This window comes from Papilio xuthus, unplaced genomic scaffold (assembly GCF_000836235.2).
Source record: "Papilio xuthus unplaced genomic scaffold, Pxut_1.1 DF824655.1, whole genome shotgun sequence".
NCBI classification, from domain to species: Eukaryota; Metazoa; Arthropoda; class Insecta; order Lepidoptera; family Papilionidae; genus Papilio; species Papilio xuthus.
The window spans coordinates 3,105,891-3,124,117 of record NW_013533994.1 but is presented as its reverse complement, the minus strand read 5'-3'; the positions used below and the strand labels follow the sequence as shown (position 1 = coordinate 3,124,117).

At 33.0% G+C, this 18,227-nt stretch overlaps 2 protein-coding genes across 2 annotated transcripts in view; both read left to right on the top strand.

Annotated features, from left to right (window-relative positions):
- Positions 1-56: 56 nt before the first annotated feature.
- Positions 57-4,661, top strand: LOC106127493 (integrin beta-PS-like). Its single transcript, XM_013325575.1, has 8 exons — positions 57-216; positions 1,203-1,588; positions 1,717-2,218; positions 2,301-2,629; positions 2,733-2,870; positions 3,036-3,213; positions 3,805-4,183; positions 4,425-4,661. Exons 1-8 carry the CDS (start codon positions 79-81, stop codon positions 4,646-4,648), a joined length of 2,274 nt encoding a protein of 757 aa, XP_013181029.1. The 5' UTR covers positions 57-78; the 3' UTR covers positions 4,649-4,661.
- Positions 4,662-8,500: 3,839 nt separating this feature from the next.
- Positions 8,501-18,227, top strand: part of LOC106127762 (integrin beta-6) — a 30,662-nt gene continuing 20,935 nt past the window's right edge. The window contains exon 1 of the mRNA XM_013325994.1: positions 8,501-8,795. Coding sequence (XP_013181448.1) covers positions 8,649-8,795 — 147 coding nt within the window. The 5' untranslated portion in view covers positions 8,501-8,648. The remainder of the gene's footprint in view (positions 8,796-18,227) is intronic.

Sequence of the window (18,227 nt, the reverse complement as noted above, 5' to 3'; positions counted from 1 at the left end):
CAAGATCAAAATACAATGGGAGTTTGGGTTATTAATGATCATTACTCATTGTAAACAAGTAGTGCAAAGTTAAATAAAATGTATTTTAAAACAGTATTTACTTTGATATTATATATTATATTCATTTCTACAGTTTATACTTTAGATTTATGTGAAAATCACAAGAGTTGTGACATATGCATTAGAGATTCAAATAACTGTGTTTGGTGTGCTGAGGTAAACATATTTCTTCATAATATTGATGTTAAATATATTAATTTTAAAACTTAGCAACGAAGGACATAATAAACTAACATAACAGCAAAAAATACTAATCATTGTACTCATAGTCGTAATCAATCACTTGCTGAAGAACTTTTTAAATGTACTGTAAGTGATAAATTAAGAATTTAAACTATTTACACACACACACAGTAAAATGTTACATCTTTATATATATAATTCTTCTGTGCGTGTGTATGTCACTGAACTTCTCTCAAACGACTGGGCCGATTTTGATGAAATTTTTTGTGTTTTTTCAAGGGGATCTGGGAATGGTTTAGATTCACAATTTTGTCCGCTGGACAATGTTTTTTTAATTAATTTTTAATTTATTAGTAGTTGTTGATTTTGGAATGTTTTACATTGGATCCGACAGACAGCGCTACCATCGCAGTGTCAAATTTTAAATAATATTCGAATTAAAGACGCGTAGACAGGACAACGTCTGTCGGGTCCGCTAGTATATTATAAAGCGAATGTTTGGAAGGATTGATGGATGGATGGATGTTTGTTAGAAGGTATCTTAAGAACGCTGTCATAGATCTTGCTGAAATTTGGCATAGATAAGTTGGAAAAGCAGATAAGCTACTAATTAAATTATCTTAAATCAGTGATTCCCAAACTTATTTTGTCTACTGCCCACTTTTAGAATAAATATTTTTTAACGCCCCCATATTTTCACAAATTTAAAACCACTATAACTTCAAATTAAATTAATTAATTATTGTGACCTATATATGTATATTAACGGAGAATTCTAAAGAAAACTTTTACTATAACCCGCAACTTGAAACCTGCAGCGCCCACAAGGGGGCGTTATCGCCCACTTTGAGAAAGACTGTCTTAAATTCTACGCATACCGAGTCACGAGCGACAACTAGTAGTAAAATATATAAATTAAATAGTCACATGTATGATTAAAAAAAATCTATTAATTTCAGGACAACTGGAAAGGTTATCGTTGCAAATCTGTTTTCACTGAGGATTGGTGTCCGAATAATAGAATAAATCCAACAAGCTCTATAATTGTAATCGAGGATAAATCATTCAGTTCAGATCTTGGTAAAACTGTACAAATAAGACCGCAGCAATACAACGTCGATTTGAGAATTGGACAAAAGATCAATTTTGATTTCTCTTACGACGCAGCTAAGAATTATCCTGTTGATATATATTTTTTAATAGATGTTTCTAATTCTATGTACGAAATAAAAAGAAGAGTGGCTGATCAAAGTAAACGGATATTCATGACATTAAGCAATCTAACGAACAATGTTTATTTAGGTCTAGGTACATTTGTTGAGAAGAATGTATTACCTTTCACATCGTAAGTACTTAATTTATTAAATAATGTTTGCTCTCATAAATATTATACATAACAGACATTTAATGAATCTAAGGTAACAAAGATACTGTTAATTCATTCCTTGCTAATGATCTTTATAAAAATTCCAGAGAAATCAATAGTAATGAAACCGCATATTCATTTAGACATCAAGTAAAGTTAACTGAAAGCTATGATAATTTTAAAACGGTATTGTCGAAAACACCTTTGAGAAAAAATTATGACGAACCAGAAAGTGCATTGGACGCGCTCGCTCAAGTGATGGCGTGCAAAGAAGAAATCGGTTGGAGGACACAGTCTAGAAAAATTGTAGTACTATTAACAGATGCATCATACCACGTGGCTGGAGATGGCAAAGCTGGTGGCATTATAAAGCCATACGATGGAAAATGTTATACCAAAAATGGTGTTTATTTAAACGAAGCAAAAATGGATTATCCATCTGTAGGTATTATAAACAAATTAGCAAGAGATGAACAAATCATAGTTGTGTTTGCTGTCGAATCAAAAGTACAGAACCGTTACACTAAGTTAAGTCATGCTCTACGTCATTCATTTAGTACTACATACGACAGTAGTGATATGGATGAAATCTTAAAGAATATCTATGAGGTATTTATTGTCTCTCAATTCGTCTGTAGTGTGGAGATTTTGAACTTGAGTATTTAAATAGTCACACTTTATCTTTTTACAGGAAATAACACAAAAGATAAAATTGGAAGTAAAATCAGAATATATTAAAAAATTGGATATCACTTTTAAACCAGATTGTTTCACGTCAGAAGAAAATGAATGTAACGTAAAGAAAGGTGAACAAATCAATTTTACGGGAACGATTAAACTTTTAGATCAAGTACCATCAAGAAAATTTACAATTGATGTTTTAATTGGAGGCATCAAGGAGAAATTAACACTTAACATGAATGTCATTAACAAATGTAACTGTCCAACTGTTGAGAATTCGACAGACTGTAGCTCTTTTGGTAATCGGAGATGTGGAATATGTGAATGTTATCCTGGCAGGTTAGTAAACATGTTAGAGTTCAAATCATTCTATAATAATACTCAATTTCTCAAAGAATATTTAAAATTTCATGACATTTCACGAATTTCTTCTATTGATCAGGTACGGTGGAGAATGCGAATGTACAGCGACAAGCACTGGCCGCCGCTCTGACAATACGACCTGCATCGCGCCGGGTGACACTAACACCTGCAGCGGCCACGGTTTCTGTCACTGTGGAACCTGCAATTGCAGAGATGGGTAAATTACAATCAACATTAATATAGGGCTGTCCCATACAGCTTAAATACCAGTCATTGGACCCTTTTTGCTAAAGTCAAATTGTATTTAATGAACTGATCAGATCATACAGTAGGATCATTTTCAGTTTCGGTGTTCATCTATCTGGTACTTCATAACTCGTAGGTACAATGGACGGTTCTGTGAATGCAATGTAAACAGTTGCAAAATGGACGCGAGCGGTGCCCCGTGCAGCGGGCATGGGCTCTGTGTTTGCGGCGTTTGCACTTGTACCTCAGCCGACTGGATTGGCTCCGACTGCAGCTGCTACAAGCCAAATACACCATGCCTTGTCGACGGCAAAGTAAGTGTTTACTTACAAAATGCTCATTAGACTAAAACTACAAATTTAATCACATTTCTTCCTTACCACGTTGAAATTGCTTCTTTATCATACTTCAGTATTTCGCTTGATGATTAAGATCCCTTAGTCCATCCTTTCTCAATAACAGTGGTAGAGCCCGCTTTAACATCTTCGCACGAATTGGCCCGGCTCGCCCAGTGAAATACCGACGACCACACAGAAGACAGGCGTGAACTGGAAGCAATTCCGCGTTTCGTCTGATGAGTGTGCGTCCCGGAGGCTTCCCCGATCCTTTTTCTTATAAGGAAAGGATGGAAAGTGGAAGTGGACTTTCCGGATGAGAGGATGCATGGAAAGGGAAAATATATTTTTTCTGTGCATACTCTCCTCCGTCGATTAAAGGTAGGCAACGCTTATGCAAATGCGTAAGTCTATGGGCAACGGTCACTTCGCTATTTCAGCGATTTCAGGTGGCCGCTCGCTCGTTTGCCACCTTATGATATAAAAAAAAAACATTTTTGTACCACATTTGTTTCTACCATAAACTTGTTAGTTGTATTACAGACAATAATCTTATATTGTCATGTACAGGTGTGCAACAATCGTGGTAATTGTGAATGCGGCTCATGTACGTGCCAGGCGTTGGAGGTATGGGATGCGAGATGGTACCAGGACAAACGCTGCAGCATAATACCCTGTGCCGACTGCCACAACCGACAATGCGATTTATTGAGAAGTTGCGCGCGATGCCATCACACCGGTGGAGAATGTTCACAATGCCATAGCAAAATCAGAATTAATGTAACACATACGCTAAACGATTACAACATAAACGATACTAATTGGAATATTTGCTATTTTGATACCAAGAACATGTGTTACTCCCGTTTTATGTACAGATACGACAACAATGACTACAGCATTGAAATTGTAGTGCAGACCGACAGTGATTGTGCTAAAAGCTATTATAGTAAGTACTATCAGACTTTATATATATTTTGTACCTATTTCGGTTCTAGATGGTTTGAAGCGTCAATAGCCTTATCATCATTAGGTAGGGGGTTCGAACCCCGCCATTCGACTATTGTCGTAAACCATGTCCTAGCACAAGCATATAAAGCTTAGTTAGAATGGTACAAGAAATATTAGTAAATTAACAAGAAAATCTGCTAATATTAAAAAAAAACTATGGCATTATTTTTTTATTTCAGTGTATGGCGGTATATTTTTAATAACTCTCATCGTGATCGGCATTGTCACACTGGTCGCTTGGAAACTGTTAGTGGATGCAAGAGACAAACAAGAGTATATACGCTTTAAGAAACAACAAGAAGAGGATATGTCTGAGACATGTGTAAACCCTAGCTTCAGGCCACCCACGATGACATTCAATAATCCCGCATTCAGGAGAGGATCACTATTTCGTAATAATTAAATAAATAAACAGAATAAAATATTGTTGTATCTTCCATTCCCTCTTCTCTCTTCAAAATAATTCCAGCTTGATACCGTCACGCGTTACTGAAAAAAGGGTCTTGACAGACGGACAGACGGACAACAAAGTGATCCTATAAGGATTCTGTTTTTTTTTCCTTTCGTAGTACCAAAGTCTAAAAACTGATAAAAATTGTTTTTCTATACATATTTATAACGGCGCAATGTCATTAGCGCATGTATGCAAAATATTTCTGTTAACGCAGGCACTATGGGCCTGTATGCGTGAACTGTTTTCATAAGTATTTGTACCCACATGCTTTGCGCAATATCTCTTACCGCGCAATACTCATAAACTGAGAGCTTGCATGACGCTTGAATCGACCAGAGATTTTCATCGTTAGGCTGTAAGCGGGGATTCCCCGCATGCTGTATAACGACCGAGTTAAAGGCTAACGAAATTGCGCGAATTATATGTGAAACCAAGGGAAATTGTCTACAACTAAAAGCAATAGACATCTAGTGGAAGCGGTAAACATATCTTAGAGCTATCAGAAATAACGTTTTAACATATATTGCCATCTATCGTAAGAATTTCAACGAACTTCTTTTGGGAGTTTGTGTTAAAAAACATTTGTAGTTTGCTTTCAAAAAGAAACAAATGAAGATCAGCTGCACATGATTTAAATTGTTATTAGAATTACCACAGAAAAAAAACAAAAACATAAACGAAAGCATAGTCTATTAAGACCTTTTTCACGTGACAATCTTCATTAAGTATCTGCAACATGTCATTTTATTAAAATTTAAATACAGAAAAAGTATGATGTCACTGACTTTTCAATACATTTCGAAGAAGAAGAAGAATAAAATATCAATTGATTAATCGCTCAGCAAAGGTAACTAGGAAAGATAATTGCCAATTTACAGCTGAGTTTATAATGTCTTATAAATAGATCGTGTTATAATATAATATAATCTTGCTGGTCAGTTAAATTGTTTGATATTCGTTATAAGAACCTACCTTACGTAAAAAAATAGCAAAAGCAAATAGCGATGTTATGTTGCTAGCAACGTATTACGAGGACACAATTACTTATTTATATATTTACGTAAGTATTAAATTTTCTGTGTTGCATCAAAATAGCTCAGGTTACAAATAGATGGCGCTTTATTACACCACTACAATTTACTTAAATTCTCTTTATAAACGAAGTAAATAACATAAAATATACCTTTAGAAAATAATATTAACAATTTAAGTTATCGTGTATTAAATTTTAGTTAGTATTTGTATATCTTAATACTAACATTTAACAAAAATAAACCAGTGCGCTAAAACACACTATTAAGATTTTTCAATTGCGTAGCATAAATACAGCGGCGACTTCTATATAGTGGAGGGTCCGTTTCTACTCAGTGAGACAGTTTATGATAAGAAGCTGTGCTAATTTCTTTCATATGATATACATTACTGCTTGAATGGTTGAATTTATAAAAAGTTTCCCAATCGCGGTACCTAAAACATAACAACCAGACTATTGTCATATTACAGCCTGTATGAAAGCACTCAAGACGGGCTCAATGACAGCACTGATTGTGTGGAGCAAATGGCGCCTTTGCCATGGAACAACCGCCTGCCGTCTCAGTTAACTTAGAGTCTCCTGCCTCAACAAATTCGATTCGCATATCGACTGGCCGGAGAGACACATAGTGCAACGGGACGGACTTGTGGCTGGTTAGAAGAGGGTCTCCTTCTGGCTTAAACCCTGTCGGCTCCTCCAGTGTGAGGCCCGGAGGGATACAGCCGAAAGACCCCCGATAATGCATAAAAGCAACAACGGTTCTTCGAATCAAAGAGGGTGAATAACCTTCAACACCACTGCAGTAGAAGCTTTGACTCTCTTTTGGCTTCAATACTATATTTTAACTACTAAAGTAGATATGATTTGAATATCAATTCTTAATCACAGGAATGGTAATAATTAATAAGAAAAATGACCTTGAGAAAAGACCTGTAGAGAAAAGTGACCTTTAGTTATGTAAATACTTTTATTTTAACTTAAACTTGCGGTATTTTGGACGCATGTTCACAAACCTAATTAGAATTGGACTTATTTCTAAAAATAGCAACTTCAGTAGCCATATTATTTTGCTACTGCATTTAGCGTATGACGACGTGGACTTTCTATGTTTCTATTAGATTAGTTCGTGTTACAAGAGGGCGCTTTTCTTAACTCAAATGTAATTAGTTAAATTCTATTTATAATGATAATAAAAAATAAGAAAAGGTCCAAAAATAATGTTAATTTAAGTTATGACGAGTTTTATTTTATATTATATTTTTATATCTTAATGCTAAAATGTAATAAAAGTAAACCAAAGCGCTAAAACACACTATTAAAATTTTTCAATTGCGTTGCATAAATACAGTGGCGCCTCTTACACTGTGGAGAGTCCGTTTCTACTCAGGTAGGCAGTTCAAGATCAGAAGCTGTGCTAACTTCTATCAAGTTTGTCACGCTGCCCAATCGACCGTGTCATGTGCTGGTCCCAAAGCGCTCTCAGACTGGTCTTATCAGTGATTTGGTCTGACATCGCTAACAGACCTCACAAACGCAAAGGCGCTTCCTTGTTGCGCGCAAACAGGGAAGAGCTCGCTCTGACTCTGGATGGATGGGGAGTACTGGGAAACTATATCAACAACAACCCCCCAAGCAGACAACCGTTGTGGTGACGCTTTGATCTCCCATGTCCGTCCCCTGTGAACTGAGAAATTCGGTTCGCGGTAATTGAAAAGTGGACGGGGAAGGGAGGTCTAGTAGCGTTAACACGGCGATTGTCGCTGGATCAATTGGAAGGTCTTTCTGGCTTAAGTTCTAAGACGGAAGGACCCTCAACACCACTGAAGTAGAAGCTTCGACTCTCTTTTTGTTATAACATCGGCTATTTATAGGTCAACAAATAATTAAGACATATAGAGTAGGTACTAATTTCTGATGCTTGTTTGTGTCGTAAATTATGTCAATGTAATGCAGCCCGACAAGTCACAGCGCTCGAGACGCAAATAACTTAAACGAGACGCTTATTGGATATCTTTTCTTCTTCTCGTCTTTTTCGTCTAAAAAGCTTTGGAATCTTACTTCTTCGTTCATCGTTGAGTGTTTGTTAGATAGTATCTCCAGAACGGCTGAATGGATGTTGTTGAAATTTCGTATAGGTGTAGAACTTAGTCTGAACTTAGTTAAAACAAAAAAAATTATTTGTCAAAAATTTGACATGGCGAAATGTTGTCATATATTTTCTGTAGGAAGGTACCTAACTGACATCAGATGTAGTCAAATGAGTAAGGAAATCAAATTAGGTCAAAATGCCTGCGTTTTCAGGAACTGAAATACGATTACGTTAAAATAATTAAAAAGCTAAATATTATTGGAATATACTTGCATACATATGAATTTAATTGCGAACTTTTTATGTAGTAGTTTAATTATTTTTAAAGAAAAATATTCTTTTCTTAAATTTACTTTAGTCATTAAATTAAAAAAAAATACAAATTAAACCAATCAATTAACATATTACACTAATATATTATAATTGATTTTATTTGTTTTTTAGTTAATATAAGTGTCAAAAATATTTAACTTAACAAAAATTTTACCGAACGAATTTGAACATCCAAATACGTATAAATCAATTTTACTATGCATACAAATAATAAATATATTCGTTCTACGAGTGTCGCGAACTTCATCTAAAATGTGATTTCCGCGAATTTTCCATAGAGCGAATGATTCATCGCCAGCCATCTGATGAAGTGTAGCGAGCGGGTTCTCTGCAGTCTGTGCCGAGACGCGTGTGATAGCGCGCGTAATTCATATTTCGAACATTCGAACGCTCCGAATGACAGTTCGAGATATTTTCGCTTTAAAAATTGAATAAAAACTTTTTGCTCAAACGGACGTGTGATTAATTTTAAAAAGTTTTTAAGTCTTTAAACAATGGCTGCTAAAATGTGGTTTGTTGTGTGTGCGGTTTTAATAACTGTAAAAATCGTTTTTGGAAATGATTGCTCTAGTATAATGAAACTATCTTCTTGCGACGAGTGCATCAGATGCGGTGGTTACTGGTGTAATGATCCCACTATTGTGAGTATATTTTAAAATACAATATAAAATTAATATTTAAATTACGCTTTAAAATTAAGTGAGGGTAGTAAATATTTCTAACTTCTTATAAGGCATAATTTGAAAGACGACGTAGTACAAATTTATGTAAATATTATGTTAGCTTAAAAATCCATTAAATTTGGTGCACAACCTGTCCTGATATGACGAAATTATTGACTAAAGCTAATATAACTCTCGTTAGTTAATCTGTTTTTTATCAAAGTAATAATTTTAATGATTGTGAATGGTCAAATTTAATTAGTTTTAAGGAAACAATTCCTAATTTGAAATCTACCAAAATACAAAAAGAAAACGTAATGAACGTAATATCAAAATGACGTTAAAAATTATACAATTGATTCGAAATTTATAATTTAATGGCGTTTAAAAAACAGACGTAAATTATTTAAAAAAAAATAAATGAACGCGTAAAGAATGTCGTCAAAGGAAAAAAGGAGAGATCAGCCGGAGAACGGAAGGAAACAATTGAGCCAATATATTTGATAAACGCTGCTCAAGTATGGAGTCGATCTATTTTTGATACGGACCCTTTTATATCTACACTAATATTTTATAACTCACAGTATGATCAATGTTATAGTTAATAAATTGCATTATTAATTAGTACATGATAAAATAGTGTCGTGAAATGCCTTACCGTTGCTATAGAAAATTATACATAAGTTACGTGAGATTGACAGCCCTGGATTACTGGATTCCTATCCTCGCCACTACAAAAGACCTCTTCCCTAACTATGTACATTTATTTTCATGTTTCATTGAGTTCATTGGGACAACATTATAATAAAATGTTTTTCACAGCGTTTTCGGGAATTAAAACACACTGAGAATGCTTGTATTATTTGTTTTTTTCATCTCATTTTCCTTGCCTAATCCCTCAAATATTCCAGTGTGTGTTGTTGTTCCAATCATGGTATATCCTAGTATTATTATAAATGCGAATGTTTTGATAATTGATGGATGGATGAATGGATGGTTGCTTGAAGGTATCTCAGTTATAGCTGAACGCATCTAGCTGAAATTTTGCATAGATGTAGAACATAGTCTGAAAGAACATAGAGCCTACTATTTCGTTTTTTTTTAATTTCCGAGCGGTCAGTCATGGACGACAGCTAATGGTATATAAAATTGCAAGTTTTTTACCAAAAATAATTTTAAATTAATAAAATAATAGTATTATTAATTATTTAATTATTGGGAACGCTCAACAAAAGTTTCTTTGTACGCTACGCGTCACTGGCCCTACTTTAGCTTTGTGGTTATTACTCATACTGTTCTGTGTAACTTCTTAGTGGACACGTATACATCTTTTTAATATCTTACATTCATATGGACATAAGCATTTTTTTAAATAAAATTATTACCAACCAGTCAACCACTTAAGTTAGAAGTATGTGGCGCTTTTATTGCACAATTTTTTGGTCGTTAATGAGAGTAAAGTACTTGCTTAGAGAAGCCATGAATTTCTACATTCTACTCTCTTATGGCCACATATTAACATCAGGTGGAATTAGGTAAAGCGCAAGTTTCGTTGTTAAGAACTATACAAGCAGATTGGCTTCGAGAAGAAAATTACTAATCTTAAAAGCGGATAAAGGATTCGTTTTTGTGACTCATCTTTGACTTTACAGTAAACTTTACGGTATTACAAACATTAAGTTCAATACATTGACCACTCTGAGTGCTAATTAACGTGCTAATGACCGTGTATCGCTGTAATTGTATGCACAAATAAACGGAAATTAGGACGTTCCGTTCGTTAAAGCAACTCTATCAGACACCTAGAAATTATTTAGAGAATCCCCTCGACTTTTATTTGACAGTTTTGAATGGGATACTAAAAACAATGCATTTTCATACGTAGTTATGTTTAAGGGTGAGTCTAGACGGGGTTAATGTCCGATGAATGGCCGCACGTCTCATCTTTCTATTCTTTTAACTTACACTAATGTTTTCTTGAGATAATAAAGATATGTTTTGACCCTTCCCTTATTTATATTATTTAAAAATAAAGGCATGATTAATTATTTAAAAAAATATGTTTACTACTATATTACGCATTAATTGTGGAACATTTTAATTAGTTTTAAATCGCTACCGCTATTATGTCGTAGTTTACATATTTTTTATTGTAGATAAGCTATCTATCGTTGATAACGAAATAACTTTTACATATGCATTTACGAATTCACTTTGGAGTGATAAAACAAAATATTAACGGAGCTATAAAAAAAGACGTCGAAAAATTATATAAAAATAGTTTAGTTGTTTTTCTACAAAAAAAATTGTTATGCAAATCCTTGATCTTCTTGCATGTAATTTAACCCTTAGTAGCCAACAGTTTCAATTTTGATACCAATCTTTTAAACCGAATGTTCACATTACTATTAGTTTTTTTTATAGGTTGGCTGTACTTATTTTACTGTTGTATAATATTCTTTCCAACGAAATTAAAAAAAAAACAAATTTCATTATTGTTTTATTTCATCAAGCAAACACAGTTATATTAAAAATAAATCACTTTCGTATGTAAATCAGGCTACTAAAGGATAAGGTTTCGTATTATGCGTTCAAGATGTTTAGTAACGCAAATTATAGTACCACTATAAAGAAGGTTTTAGGTAATGAATTTATAATGGTATGTCAATAGCACCCTAGTCTCAACGTCCCATTAACGGAAACATTGTAATGTTTGCACAATACTGCAGTACGTGGTGTTTGTAAATACGTAGTCGGCATCGACCCCTAGTATTTAAATAAAAACTTTATCGTAACGTTATATAAGCATAGTTCATAAAGAATGAATAACCAATACAAAGAGGTTAAAACAAAAAATAAAACATGGTTAAAGACGACGGAAAATGTAAGGATGGAAAAAGCGTTAGGATTATGATGAATTTTGGAATATTATTTTATAATAAAAAGATAAAATGAAAATATTAAATAGAATTATTAGAAATAAAGAGAAAAGCACGCACTGTTACATAATATATTTACAACTGATGGTTTTAAAAATAGAGAAAAAGGAAGAAAAAACATATAAAGTTCTAAATTCAAAAATATAACAATTATGAATAAAAACGTGTAAAAAGTTCCGTATCTGTCGGCAACAATTTTAAAAGCTGGACTTAGTAAGATTAAAAATACTCTAGATGCAATTTTCTAACGTTACTTATCCTATAAAGTTGTAAAGGGAAAAGATTCGTTTTTTTCTATGTATTGAGGAAATTTTTAATTGATCACTTTTTAAAAAAAATACTGAGTTATCCAGAAATATAGTATAGTGACAGGCGACGTCGGGCACGTACAACTAGTATCATACAAACTTCCATTATAATGATGACCTGGCATAAAACTAAAGTGAGTCTAATAGCGCGATCGATTTCAGAACTTCCTGTACAACCCTAATTTCCAATATCCGCACTTAGCTGAAAACGAGGTTCAATGGAAAACAAAGGATAAAGGAAAATTTAAGGCGCTTTGCAGACGGAGCAACTCTTGTAACAACTCACAGCCGATTTTCCATTGAGTTCCGAATTCCGACAATCGCAACTGCTATTACTACAACTTTTATATCTGTAACAAGCAACTGCCAGATTTTTTAATTACCAAAGTTACCCAGATTTTCCATAATACATCAGTGGTGCGGATTCTAGTATTAAATTCTCGTTGTCAAATGTCATAAAATTGTAACATCTATAATACCGTGTTTTTAAAGGTAAGTAAAAAAAGTAGCCGCAACTAAAGTTGCTACGTCTATGAGCCGCCTTATATCCCGCACAGCGTGATTCATTACCATTGTAAATCCATTGGAAATCCGCCATGTTTGTGTATTATGTGTTAATTCATCATATTTATATTCCTGTCGTATCCCAACAGATGTTTTACAATAGCCCTTATCTTCTTTACTATTGTCACGTGGACGAATTAAAAAAACTAACGTTAGTAACTGGAGTAGAGCCAAAATGTTGAAAAGCTAGATCTTTATCTATGGTTTTGGTAATAAGCCCAGATGTTCTTGGCAGAAAAACTATTATAGCGAAAATTTTTCTTCTAACTTACTAGTACTAGTTCTTCTTCTAGTGCCTCTTCAGTCTTGAAGGTTTCGCTAAGTACTAGTTATAATTTTATAAACTCTTTGCATCTATTAATTTCTAATATTATTTGTTATCTATAATGTTAAACAATTCCCTCAACAGATGTAGTAACTTCAGTACTAGACAACTTTCTCTTTTTTGTCAAGATATATTAATTAGTGTCCGAGTCTATAGTCTAAGAGATGTCGAAATAAAAAGATAACTATATTAAGAACTTTGCCGTGCAGCATTAACCTTTTAAAATGGTTTAAGTTAGACCAAGTTTTATATAGTTAACGTTAGATTTGAAGGCAACTTGCTTGCTCTATGCCTTAAAAAGCCACATCGTTGGCTGAGATATTTGTAAGGACGACGGGCCACATAGTTTATAAAAAGGTGTTACGTTTTTAATAATTTAAGTTTAAGACTAATTAGGCCGTATATGCGATTAGCGACAGCACACAAAATACAGGAAATTTATCTTTAAACGTGTAATCATAACTGACAATTTTAAACTATGAAAAATAAGAAACTGAATGACAAATATGAGATATATGAAATATGTTTAAATGCATTAAATATATGTAAACTAGTATTGTGATTTTATTAAATTTTGATAGACAAAATACCGTAGAGTTATGAGTGCATAGAAAGTTTGTGGCATTTTATCCTTGATTGTAATATGACTCATTAGTCAAAACATGCGTAATGTAAAAAATAAACATAGGGGTTGTTAAAATGTACACAATTTTAATTAACATTACTCATTTACAAACCCCATTTGCATTGTCATTTCGACTCTACAATTGTTACTGTTTAAATATATGAAAATTTGTTTTAAGCATAAACATATGTTTCATGTGTTATTTAAAGAAATAAAAAAAATAATTTTAATATAATAATTACTGTTTTTTCTGATAATTTCACAATAATTTTTAACAGATAATCTCACAAAGTGTTTTATTTATTATTGACATTTTAAAATTCTGAAACTGTTAATTAATTTAATTGCTTTATAAAGTTTGCTTTTGAGTATTAACATAATTATACTTTAAATTGATATGTCACTGCGGATTGACTTTATTGCTAAATATTCAATGACCTTATTAAGGTTACAATTGCATAAATGTCATACAAAATCGACGCAAAAAATTTTATTAAACTGATACAATTAACAGTTCACTTACAATCGTAATCTTTGACTGTGAAATTCTTATTGCTAAATACAATCAAAATTACTATAAACATGAATTTTAATACAGAAACATTTGCTATTGCTCACAAGGGTCTGGAGACGAAATACCGATTGCTGTAAACAACATTATTTACATGATTTCTGAAAGTAAAATCTATGTATAGTACATCTATGACAAAAACGATAACATTATGTTTTAAACGGAAATTTTTAGTATCAGAAACCCACAATTAATGACGTTAAATATTAAAACATCTTGTACACCGTCTTGCAATTAAAACCATAACACATCCAAAGCATGTGCGGTTAAGTATAAACGCACAAACATCCGTACAATCACACCGTTACGGAGAATTTATAAATATAACTCGTTGACCTACATGTACGGTCGTAAGAACATTAAAATGTTGCACAATTTTTTTTACACAGTTCGGTGTAATGGAAGCCTCAGTGAACTTGATGATGCTCCTGCCACTTTAATCAATCACAGTTTAAGTAACACAGCCTCATAACGGCCCGCATGTAATCACATACTGTATATCGGATTACAAAAATTCGTACGAAATTAGCTCGTATTGTTGACGGATAAAGGTCACATTCGCACTTGGTGTTGCGACATATTTTTTTTTGTTTTCTTAAAATAATAAACGCGGTGTCCGCACTCAATTACTGCGCGTGTTTTAAATTAGTTTGATTTCTCTCGCACATTACTAATTTATTTAATAAACTACCTGTCGCCCGCGAGTGTTCGCGCGGAATGATAGAAAAATCTTAATATACTTATTAAGATTTTACTATCATTCCGCAGCCTACTGGTTATACGTTCTTTCAGACTATGTTCTATATCTGTACCAAATTTTATTAAGAACAGTTAAGTCGTTCCGGAGATACCTTCTCAAACATCCATCTACCCATCTAAACTTACGCATTTATGTTTTACTAGCTTTCGCCCGCGACTCCGTCCGCGCGGAATTAACAAAAAACATATTTAGAAGCCTCTGTGTTCTTCTAGACTATGTTCTATATGTATGCAAATTTCATCGAAATCCGTTTAGCCGTTCTGGAGATAAGATCAAACGAAAAAAAAATAGAGTTAAGCATTAAATCGAAGCTAGTCTCTATCCCAGATCATACAATTATGTTATACGTTATTAAACGTATCTACATATATTTATCTTATGATATATATTCATTACGCGTAATAACGTCATTGATGATAGGTTCCAATAATAATTATCATGAGTCAGGGTTTAAGCAATATTTCGTGTCAACCTTTTGGTTGGCATTTTCTCGCGTTCACCTCTCGTTAAAATTATATATCATTTATTATGACAGATAGTATATTGGCTCACTTTTGAAGTTTAAAATCACAGTGTTTCAAAATGTACAAAAAAAAAACCAAAAAGTATAAGAAGTCAGTTGTCACGTAATTATTTAAGCTATGACACTCCGGTGAAGGAAATTCTCCAATTATAACCGATTAAGATATACGAGTAGATTACATTGGAAAGTATATTTTTAGACAAAATGGCTACTCTTCCTAAGTATTTCGACGGGATTTTCAATTACGTAAATTTCCAAAATCAACACTACATCGTAATTGCTTACGGTTTGTTTTTTGTGGTCGTAACTGAACATAATTTAATAAATAACAATTTACCTTCCTTGTTCTATCACCACAAACGTACTATTCTACTTTTACGGCCATTGAAATTAGTTTGATAAAGTTTTTGTCCCCAATCCGAAAAACAAGTTGAAGCCAAAGAAATAAGGGCGTTCGACCGAATAACTACGCGCCTGTATTTTGTAAATGGAAACCGTCAGTCGCTATGCAATTCATTCGATGTGGCTTCCTTTAAAGCGACAAATGTGATTTCGTTGTAATAGCTTTAACAACTGACTTATTCTAATCCTTTAAAACTCATACACATTATTAAGTTTAGTTGCTTTATATTTTACAAAGAAGCAAAACTCCATTTGACTTCTAAGGAAAATTAAAAACGAATACCACTGGAATATTTAGTGGATAACCCAGCAAAACTGTTTATTCGATTATTTCCTAAACAATTATTTTAATGTAAAACTTAAACGATCTTAATATCTACATTGTCTTTCCTGTTATAATTTCCATGAGAAAATATGTAGTAGTATTTAGTTAATAGGTTAAATGTCATTCAACAATGATCAAGGAAACATGTTAACGCGAACAATAGACGGTGATTATGTTTTTCAATATAACATTTATAAGCGTAAACGAGAAGACATCGTGTCTTATAAAAACTATCTAACGGTATAAAACTGCATAAAAACCGGCTCCAAAACTGAACCATCTCGTTCACTAACATTGACCAATATCCAACGACACGGCCGTGACTTGAAGTTCCACTTCGCAATCATGATTACACGCCGTCTTTTTAAATCGAAGAAAAAGTATACACAACTTAAGCCTGTAATACAGTGCCGCGAAAGCGAAATAGGACAGAAATATGTGAAGCAAAAATATGAAAAGAAAACAAATATAAAACATCTATGCAGGTCCGTTGTCTTTCTGTAAATTTAGCCTTATTCTGACGCGAAAAGAATTATACTAACCTTTTAAATTTTAAAGAATTGTTTCCATATTATCTCCGCAAATTGGGTAACGGCGGTCGTAATAACGACACAAATGTTTTAAAGCTGTGTCAAAGACGCAATGATATTTACACTGGCAACTTGAAAATCGATATTTATCGGCTTCTCTGTAATGCTTTTTACTTAAATCCGATTCGGTTTTTACTGAAATCGGCTATAACGCAGTAAACATCGAGTTATTTTAAATTAAATTTACTGCCAGTGAGATATTAAATGTGACAAATAATAAGAAAAAAGAAGAAAAATATTTCAGCGAGGTTAAGTGTGATTGTGTATGCATTTTGTCTATGAAACAAAATGAAATAATCTCAGCTCAGATAAAAAATTCAAGTCAGTCTTAACGTCATGTTATCAATACAAGTTAGAGATTCTTAGAAATTCAAACTGGTTTTGAAATTGTTAGACGGAATTGAGAAATAGCTTTTTAATGACACAAGACTATCGATAAGGCAATTCTTTATTGAACCATTTTAATAAAAGGCTTCATAACTACCTTTACGGCAACTTTATTTTAAGGATCTACTTAATAATAGAAAGATCTTCCTATAACTATAATCTCTGCCAAAATTACTAGAGATAATCGTAAAAAGTACAAGTAAAAAGGTAAAATTAAACACAAAATTTTTCTTATCTATATATATAAAAGGAAGTCGTGTTAGTTACACTATTTATAACTCAAGAACGGCTTTACCGATATGGCTGAAAATTGGTGAGGAGGTAGCTTAGAGCCAGGAGACGGTACTATACTATTTATTCATTTTTTAATTATTTTTTTCCGAATTTATGGCTTGAAGAGCTTCTTTTTATTTAACTTACTAATATTATAAATGCGAATGTTTAGATGGATGTGATGTGGATAGATGGATGGATGGACTACACTAATTAAGCTTTTTATATATTCACGCGGACGGAGTCGCGGGCGACAGCTAGTTTATTATATAAGAGAAAATTTGCGTATAAGTGCGATTAATTAACGTACAAGTTATCCCTAAAAGGTCAGATTATATATTAAAAAGTAAATTATATTCACGTAAAACAAGAAAAACATTTTAAGATTAATACGATAAAGTAACCATGACCCGAAAATATTTTACACAAAATACAGTTGCATATCAATCCATGCAATTAATTCTTCGACCGTTCCATTTACCTATTAACATATTTAACACCACAATATGTAAAACATCGCAATGTATAGTTTACATTGCTTTGCGTAAGTGTTACCTTTTAAAAACGTTTCATACAAAGGGCACGTTGTTTCGTCGTCCATTTGCACCGCTCCGCCTCAAATCTCGCAATCTTTGGTACTATCCTGAACATTGCAATCTTGTTTCTTGTAAGCTTATAAGTATTTAAGACGATTAACAATTCTTATTACTACTGAACATTTTAAAAAAAGTTGAGAAAACATCACAATTAATAGAAAAACTTTCCACAGCTGCATGTTTTAAATAATCTTTTATTCATGTTTTACAATTCCAAAAGAGC

Coding starts and splice junctions, on each gene's coding strand:
- LOC106127493 (XM_013325575.1), top strand. CDS start 79: ATGTATTTTAAAACAGTATTTACTTTGATATTATATATTATATTCATT. Junction 1,589..1,716: donor AATGTATTACCTTTCACATC/GTAAGTACTTAA, acceptor TAAAAATTCCAG/AGAAATCAATAGTAATGAAA. Junction 2,871..3,035: donor ACCTGCAATTGCAGAGATGG/GTAAATTACAAT, acceptor CATAACTCGTAG/GTACAATGGACGGTTCTGTG.